This window comes from Lactuca serriola, chromosome 6 (assembly GCF_051521515.1).
Source record: "Lactuca serriola cultivar US96UC23 chromosome 6, Lser_US96UC23_V15, whole genome shotgun sequence".
Classification (NCBI taxonomy): Eukaryota; Viridiplantae; Streptophyta; class Magnoliopsida; order Asterales; family Asteraceae; genus Lactuca; species Lactuca serriola.
Window position 1 is genome coordinate 4500474 of NC_136413.1, and position 10117 is coordinate 4510590.

General features: G+C 37.9%; 1 protein-coding gene across 1 annotated transcript; it reads left to right on the forward strand.

Annotated features, from left to right (window-relative positions):
• Nucleotides 1-9180: 9180 nt before the first annotated feature.
• On the forward strand, nt 9181-9865 carry LOC145059415 (uncharacterized). The gene has a single exon (XM_079007262.1). The coding sequence runs from the start codon at nt 9431-9433 to the stop codon at nt 9617-9619; it is 189 nt and encodes a 62-aa protein (XP_078863388.1). The 5' UTR covers nt 9181-9430; the 3' UTR covers nt 9620-9865.
• The last annotated feature ends 252 nt before the right edge of the window (nt 9866-10117 follow it).

Sequence of the window (10117 nt, forward strand, 5' to 3'; positions counted from 1 at the left end):
TTCAACCCACAATAATATAGTTATTATATTCAACCATCAAACAATCAACTCAATTACCCATCCCTATTATCTTTCTTAGGGTTTTACCCTAGGAATTCAACTACCCGTCATTCATTCATTCCTAAGGATTGACCTAAGGAATTAGCACAAACTTCCATTGCTACATAAGGCGCATCTGCCAACATTATCCTTTAAGCGCCTCTGCCATAATTACGTCATACACTATGAGGCACGACTGCCAGGTTTATGACATTCTCTTTTAGGCGCATCTGCCGACATTATCTTATAAGCGCATCTACCAAGATTATCCTTTAAGCGCATCTGCCAAGATTATCCTATAAGCTCATCTGCTATTGTTATGACAATCTCTATTTGGCGCATCTACCAAGATCACGACATTCACTACTTGGTGCATCTACCGATATTATTCTCAAGCGCATCTGTTAGTTTTATGACATTCTTTAATTGGTGCATCTACCAATATCATTCTTAATCATCTTTCATACCTCATCATTTTATCACATACCAACTATCTCAGCTACCCATGTTCTACCCAACATATTTGTAGATATAGAATACATATACAGTTTAACTCATTTAAAAACTATATAAAACATTCATTCCATACTCATCTCAAATAAACAACAATATATAAACACATAGCACGTATTTTATAACAAATACTTCATATTTATGTGTTAGAAGAAAGTAACCACACAGTCTCCCAAACATATACTCAATACTTTTATTATACCCGTGTTTATGAAAGAGACTATACACCCACACATATAAACAACTTTATTTATACACATAGCACGTATTTTATAGAAAATACTTAATATTTATGTGTTAGAAGAAAGTAACTACACACTCACTTGATCAGAAGATAATCGGGAAGCACTATGGCTTGTAGAAGTAGTGTTTCTCCGTAGATCTGGAAGATCTTCACAAAAACCGGCTCCTCGCGGGCAGCGCTTCGGCTCGGGAATAACGCTCTTCGGGATCCTCGGGGCTTCGGATCTTGCTTCGGGGCTCAGAAATATTACCGGGGCTTTGGGGTATAAACGGCACGCAAAACAAGGCAAAAACTAGAGAGAAGAAAGAGTTTGAACAAGAGAAAATGGCTGATTTCGAGTTCTATTTATAGGCTGAGGGTCTGGGATTACGCGGGGCGTAATCTCAAATTACGCGGGGCGTACTCAGTACGCGGGGCGTACTCGAGTTACGCAGGGCGTACTTTGACGTCATTGCATGCATCGACTGGTGGCACTCGAGTATTGGTCAGACAAGTTGCACCCCTTTGAGTACGTTGGGCGTACTCAAATTACGCTGGGCGTAATTTGACTTGTCGAACTTCTAAATTGTGTAACTTTCGCATACGAGCTCCGTTTTCGACGTTCTTTATATCCACGGGTAGATGAGACTACGCTCTACAACTTTGCGTAATTTGACTTGTCGAACTTCTAAATTGCGTAACTTTCGCATACGAGTTTCGTTTTCGACGTTCTTTATATCCACGGGTAGATGAGACTACGCTCTACAACTTTCGTTTAGACTCCGTTGGCTAATTTTGACTTTATTTTTATTATATTATTTTTAGTAGGTCGGGACTGGAAAACTCCGTTATAAATTCATAGCTTCTTCATCCGACGTCCGTTTTCGCCTATCTTTTTATGGTTTCACTACAATTGACGAGATCTTCGATTCTCGTTTAGGTTGTTTCGGCTAAAAACCGCTCGATCTCAAATCGAGTATTCGGCCTGCATACTGCTAAGCTGAAACTTAGAAAAATCATAACTTCCTCATACGAAGTCAGATTTGGACGTTCTTTTTATGCACACTCATGGTTTAACGAACTCTACAACTTTCGTTTAGATCACTAAGGATAAATATCGCTCTAACATAAATTCACTTTTTACGTCGCGCTGTGTCGTGCTGGTTCTGTCGCGAAACTTCGACAGGTCATAACTTCTTCTTTATAACTCGGATTTCGGCGTTCTTTATATGCACGAAAACCTTGTAACATATACTATAACTTAGTTAAGATTATTCATTCTAAATAATCTTTCATCAAAAATTCATTTTTGACGCCTATCGTCTCTAAATTGACTAGCCCTGATCTACGGGCGTTACATGTACGCTGCAATCATCCCGGGCCCTTTCCCTAGTACTAGAAGTAACTAAAAACATAAACTAAAAACCGTAAGTACAAAGCTTAGTGAGTTCCCCACAATACCACATACTAAACAAACATACTGCCAAGCATATCTAGGTGCTTACCTACCCCTTCGGTCTATTTCAATCGGATACTGTCAAACATATCTAGGTGCTTGCCGACCCTTCAGTCTATTTCAACCGGATACTATCAAGCATATCGGGGTGCTTTCCTACCCATTCAGTCTATTTTGACCGGATACTATCAAGCATATCAGGGTGCTTGCAATCCCCTTAGGTCTATTTCAATCGGATACCGAATCTATTTCACCCCTACTAGTACCACATAATAGCATAACATGAATTACAGAGTCATCAAGCAAATACAGACATAACTGAACATTGTCACAAGGACAATCATCACACTACATCATAAACTAGTGGGCCAACATTGGTGTCTTCGACCTACGATACTACGAAGGATGACCCACCTCTAGATGCTCAAATACACAAAAGAATCTCTGCCTGCAGGTCCGGAAAATCCCCGCGCTATCATCATCAAAATAATATCAAATTGTTAATTGGATCTTGACCCAACCTAGAATCTATGTTACTTAGCCCATAACCAGGGTAAAAGACCATTTTACCCTTTTTCTTACTTGGCCCAAAACCAAGGCCCAACCCAACTACTCAAAAGGCCCAAATTCTAAATGGAAACCCGAGGCCCAATTATGGCCCAATCTTCAAAATCGGGCCCAAAACCCATCATGGGCCTAAATCCAAGGAAACCCAAAATAATAGTCAATAGCCCAAATTAGAAGTCCAATGACCCCAACAAGGCCCAAACTTAAAAACCCAAACCATGGCCCAAAACCAAGAATTGCCGAGCCCAAATGCCCATCTACTGAGTACGCGAGATGTACTCAGCTCGTACACCCAACGTACTCCCCTGACCACTAGTCCTCTTCATTAAGCTCTTAAATAGTTAAGACCTTTTTCTATACTCTCGGATTCGGTCCCTAAGAGTGACTTATAACGTAAAGTTGGCAACTTTACACACATGCATGGCTTAATGGGACCCAAAACTCAAAAAGAAGCTTAATGAAGATCTTAATACATGTATGGACCAATATCCTCCGTAAAGTTTGCATTTTTATGAACATTGGACCTTAATGGAGCTAAGATCTAGCATCTATTGCTTAAGGAGTAGATCAAAAGCTCAAATTTAACTCAAAAGACTCAAAAATGCAAAAATAACACCATAAAGTAGATCTAGCACAAATTACCATCAAGATGAGATATTTTTACCTCAAAAGGCTTACAAATGAGAATGTAATTATGGATCTACAAGCTCAAGCTATCCCTCCAAACAATCACCAAGAGGTCTTCTTATTCTTTCACTAAAGCACCACCAAAACTCACTTTCAAGCCCAAAACTCACAAGAGGCACTTAGGGTTTCGAGATTATAGGTTGAGAGGGATGGAGGTTGCATATGGGGAGGTTTCCAAGAGTTAATGAGGTTTAAATATGGTTCAAACCCTAAAATTTAGGGTTTGCATCTGACCCACGTACGCCCAGCGTACACATGGTACGCCCAACATATAAGGGGGATGCTCTGCAATCATTTGAGCATAGTACGCTCAGCGTACTCCCTGTACGCCCATCGTACTCTGCATTGCCCCAATTCCTTGTTAACTTCAAATGGCCATAACTCGTTCATTTTAGTTCGGATTTCAACGTTGCTTATATCTATAGAAAGGTAATAAGAAGCTCTACGTTTCTTGTAACTCCCACCTTGCCATAAAAGTTTCCAAAATAAAATCCAAAATTCATAAAAGGCCCGAACTGCCACTTTACCGAAATACCCTTGGACTCCAAAACACAAACCGAACTCCCCGATCATCTAATTTATATATCCACACTCAAAGGGGACCAAGTCTCTTTCCCAAAGGCTCTAAGGGGGTGATTGATGCTTGTCTTCCTGGGTCTAGTCAAACGTTTTTCTAGACTCGATCCGGATCAACTAGAACAACTTGTTTGGTTAGGCTTCTTTGCACTCCTGATTCTGTCAAAATCCTCTGATTCGATCCTCAAAGAAAAACTACCTGGCTCGGTCATTTGTACCAATTTCACGTATTTGCCATTCTCCTTTGTTCCCCTCGATGTGACTTCTTCCTTCTTCTTCTTCTTCTTCTTCTTCAATCCCACTACCAATGGTCCTCATCCACTTCAATCGATTAATGAAATTGATTTTGAAAGCGAGCCATAATATCGATTTTGAAATCGATCCTATTCCGGTAATATTCATTTTTCTAGAAGTCGAATATTCCAGTTTTGCACTAAAGATCGCCTCGTTAGATTTGGAAGAAGAAAGTGAGTGTAGTTGATAATATCGATTATTAAATTGGGACCTTATGGTTCTTCATTGTTGGTCTATTATCAATTGTTGATATGTTTTCTAGGTGAAAACTAAATCTATTAACAGTGGAGTTGTGAAACAATTTGACTATCAAAACATGATTCTTTAACATGCTCGTTAGATGTTTGAATAAATTTGTTCAAGTTCTAATGAAAGCTTACTTTCAAATTTCTGATTTATATTATTATTATCAGCTTCTGCAAATGGGGAAGAATTTTGGTTCACTTGAGCAACTAGTTTGCAGAAACTTGTATGTATTTTAAGGAAACCACAAGGGAACATGCATGCATGAGGATCACATCCAATTAGGGAATTAAATATATCAAGTTGCAGGAGCTTACAAGGGGTGATGGTGGCTTAATGTGGTCGGTATGATAATCACCACTTGATTGCTCATCATTTGTGATAGTGTTAGGAATTTGCATAATTAGGTGCCTTATAAGTTACAAGTGTGATAGAGTGTTCATTTTTTTTTGTTAACTTGTGTGTTTATTTGGTCATATTTTATGATTGGGTCAAATAGTAGAATTCTAATGAAGTGATATATTACATTGTTTGTGATTATTGCAAAAATTTTGAAAACATTTTCTTATAATTACATAAATAAAATTAATGCATATGATACAAAACTTAAATTTGACAATTACAAAATAATCGAGAAAATTAAATAAGAATTGTCTAGTTTTGATATTAATATATACAAAATGTAACATAAGGGTAATATGGTTATTTTTCACCATTCACCACAATCAGTTAGAGATTTAATCAAACAATATGTTTTCAGTTAGATGTGGACTCAAGCAAAATTTCTAACTTAGTCGGTACTAACTCAGTCAACACTAACCCAGTCAGCAACTATCAAACGACCCCTAAGCCTTATGATAACTGGTCTATGATTCACGACCCCAACTTATGAAACGTTTCAAAACATGGTGTTACAATTTGCAGAAAGGTCCTCTGCGGATCTGTTCTTCATCTACACACCTCTAAGGAGCTGTTTTTCGACTAACCATGGAAAAAATTGGGATTTCCTAACTGTTTTTTATCAGTTAGACTAGGATACACCCTAAAGAACATATAATTGATTCAAGAAATATAATGGTCCTCAAAATCGTAAAAAAATAAAAATAAATAAAAACGCTATAATCTGTAACAAAAATCTTTCTTCAATTGTTCGATTGCTCGTGTTCCGACCTTCATTCCACAACAACGTCCTCCCCAAACGGCCTAAGCCATTCGCACTTCCGCAGCCAAGTAAGTAGGAACCGGATTTTTTGTGTGATTTTACAATATTACCCCTGCCACCCCAATTCCTCAGAAATAGTATCACTTGTTACATCCCCAATTTCGCGACCAGAAAAGACCGATTTGTTTATGCTTTGTTTTAAAATCAGAGTAATCCTTTTTAAGGAAAACAGTTGTGGAAATTGTCCCAAAAACAAAATATGATAACCATTTATCAAAACATTTCTCAAAGAGAATGTATTTTCATTAAATAATAAAACCTCGGGATGTCATGTTCCGATACAGACCAAAAGCATAAACAATATAGAATAGACCTTACAACAATTATTTATAACTACTGATCTATAATCCAAATTCTCTCATCAAGTCCACCAACTTATACCCTTGTGCCATTACCTGTAATGCAAAGAAAACTGAATGGGTCAGGCTTGGGAGCCTGGTGAGCATATAGGGTTTTCAACCCACAATAATATAATTATTATATTCAATCATCAAACAATCAACCCAATTACCCATCCCCATTATCTTCGTTTATTCTTAAGTACCTTCCTAAGGAATTATCCTAAGGGTCCACTCATACATCGTATTTACCTCTCATCTTCTTACATCGCATTTCCTTTATATATATTCGTTCCTAAAGCATGAATACGCAGTCACAACATCGCCTGGACTCGTAACTCATAGTAAGGGTTAGGCTATCATCGCATGAATACGTAGTCACAACATCGCCTGGACTTGTAATTCATAGTAAGGGTTAGAGTATCATCGCATGAATACGTAGTTACAACATCGCCTGAACTCGTAATTCATCACCTACAGGTTATGAGCCTGCTGGTGTTTCCACGGGGTTATCTAGAATAGTCTGTGGTCGCCATCTATACTCTGGTAGATGACTACATCGCCAAATTGCCACATCGCCGGTCAAGGTTATGGTATCTCCTCTCATCTCACATCACCTATTTATCATCACCTAATTATCATCACCTTTCTATCATCACTTATCTCTCATCACCTAATTATCATCACCTATTTCTCATCACCTATTTCTCATCACCTAATTATCATCACACATCATCTAACTCATCTACCCATGTTCTACCCAACATATTTGTAGATATAAAATACATATACAAATTAACTCATTTAACACCTATATAAAACATCCATTCCACACTCATCTCAAATAAACAACAATATATAAACACATAGCACATATTTCATAGCAAATACTTAATACATATATGTTAGAAGAAAGTGATCACATACTCACCCAAAACATATACTTAATACATTCACACAATACTTGTATTAAAATCGTGTTATGAAAGGGACTATACACTAACACATATAAACAACAATATATATACACATAGCACGTATTTTATAAAATACTTCATATCTATGTGTAAGATGAAAGTGACTATACACTCACACATATAAACAACAATATATATATATACACATAGCATGTATTTTATAAAATACTTCATATCTATGTGTAAGATGAAAGTGATAATACACTCACTTGATCAGAAGATGATTAGACAACACTACGACTCTTCAAATAGTATTCTTCGGTGAAACCGAGATATCTTCACACACCGGGTTTCTCGTGGGCAGAGCTTCGGCTCAGAAACTCTTTTCTTCTCGGGATCTTCGGGCTTCGGGACTTGCTTCGGGTCTCGGGGTTGATACCGGGGCTTCGGGGGTACTTCTTTGCACGTAAATCGAGGTAATATGGGTGAGAGATGAGAGAATTAGCAACCAAACTCGGCTGGCCCTTCAAATCTATTTATAGGGCAAAATTGGCCCTTGCCACGTCGTGGCACCTTTTTCCACGTCGTGGGCTTGGTCGTCACTGCATGCATCATCTCAAGTTGCATCTGGGGGACTCCCGGAGGTGTCAGAAGACTGGCCACGTCGTGGTATCTGATAGTTTTGGGGTTTCGCGCCCCGAACTTCAGAAATTCATAACTTTCGCATACGAACTCCGTTTTCGGCGTTCTTTATATCGACGCGAAGGTGAGATTATGCTCTACAACTCTCATTTAGACTCCATTGGCTAATTTTGAATTTATTTTAAATATATTATAATTATATTACTTATATATTATTTTTAGTAGGTCGGGACATGAAAACTCCGTTATAAACTCATAACTCCTTCGTCTGACGTCCGTTTTCGTCCGTCTTTCCGTCGTTGCACTACTAGCGATGAGATATTCAATTCTCATTTAGATTGTTTTGGATAAATATCGCTCTAACGTAAATTCACTATTTACGTCGCGCTGTGTCGTGCCGGTTCTGTCGCGAAACTTCGACAGGTCATAACTTCTTCGTTATAACTCGGATTTCGGCGTTCTTTATATTTTCGGAAACCTTGAGACATATACTACAACTTGGTTAAGATTAATCATTCCAAATAATCTTCCATCAAAAAGTCATTTTTGATGCTTATTGTCTCTAAATTGACTAGCCCTAATCTACGGGCGTTACATCACTCCTCAAAGGTTTAAGGCTTCCGTAGAGCCCCCTCTACCAAAGTCATGATCATTTTACAAAACATGTTTTCTCATCGTTAAAATCTTCAAACAACCCCTTTCCAATGGTCATTTCATGAATTTTCTCAATAATCATACGTATCATCCATGGTTACATAATTTATCAGGGACTGCATCCTGATCTTTCATACAATTATCTAAGGTTAGATATTAGTCTTTTATACAATTATCAGTAGGGCTGCAAACAAGCCGAGCCGAGATCGAGCCTGACCAGGCTCGGGCTCGGCTCGTTTAAATATTTATAGGCTCGAGCTCGAGCTCGGCTCGTTTTGAGCCTTGTGGTACAAAGCTCGAGATCGGCTCGTTATTGTACGAGCTCGGGCTCGACTCGTATACGGTATACTCTAATTTCCTAAAATGGTATTTATTAAATTATTATTTATTTTAATATATAAGAATAAAAATAATTTTTTTATTATATATATGTAGGCTCGTTTAGGCTCGCAGGCCTAATCGAGCCAAGTAACAGAGGCTCGAGCTCAAGCTTGTTTAATAAACAAGCCTAATATTAAGCTCGAGCTCGGCTCGGGCTCGTTTAAAATCGATCTCGAGTCGAGCTTTTAACGATTCGATCTCGAGTAACTCACGAGTAGCTTGACTCGTTTGCACCCCTAATTATCAGGCTAGGTATGACAAAATGGTGACAAAAAGGATGCTTCCGTAGTGAATTATATCAATAAACCATAATAAAAATGGAAAAAAGAGTTTGTTACTATGTTATGGATTTCATACTAAGAAAAATATCAAAAAAAAAAAAATTATATATTTAGCGAACTTTAGGGATGGATTTTGCCATTCACAATTTCACACGACTTTGAAAAACACGATGCCCATCCAAGTAGACCATAAACCAATCGGCGAATGTTCCCTCCTTTGCAAGCGACCTTGGGGAAGAAGCCATTCAATTGACCCTCCTCCAATCTCACAATAAATTATGTTCAAATTCTCGATTTAAATCTCCAATCACAGTTTATCCCTCTACGCGATTGGAGTTATAGATCCAACCATATCCAATTTTCCCTCTAATTTCAATACCTGATACGAAAATCCGACATGGGTATAATCAAAAGCACCTTTTCATTCATGTTGGGGACAGCTTTCGGGGTCTACGTTGCTCAGAACTATGACGTTCCGAACGTTAACAAGCTTTACAAGACGGGGCTCGTGATGGCCAAGCACTATGAAGAAAATTATCGCAAACCCAAAGGGAAAGGCGATGATGATGACCGGAATGACAGATGATTAGGTTTCCAGTTTCTCCCAGGTTTTAATTCATATTTACTTATGTTTTCTTTCAATCTGGATGTTCTTTTCTCGAAAAGCCCCATTAATGGATGGAATTTGATTAGAATTAGGGTTTTGATAAAGGGGAATATATAATTTCGATTTAAAATTTGTGTTTTGGGATTTGAATTATGTGCTCTTCGTTGCCCTATAATCTTGTATCTTTTGATGATAAATGAGGAATTGTTGAACCAAGTTAGAGAATCTCGAGCTATAATGACGTGATTTTTCTTGTTTTCCACTCTAATCATTTAACTTTACATTATAGTTGATTTGCAAGCTTGGATTCATGGAATTTGAGTTGGGATTTTAGCTCGATTCATTCCAACTATGTACTGTTTTTGCTTCAATTTGCTTCCAACACCGAGTCAAATCTAACCCTTTTACTAGATAGACCCAGTAACAAACATATCAAACAACCCTTACATTGCACAAGAAATGTCGAGTCTTGCAATT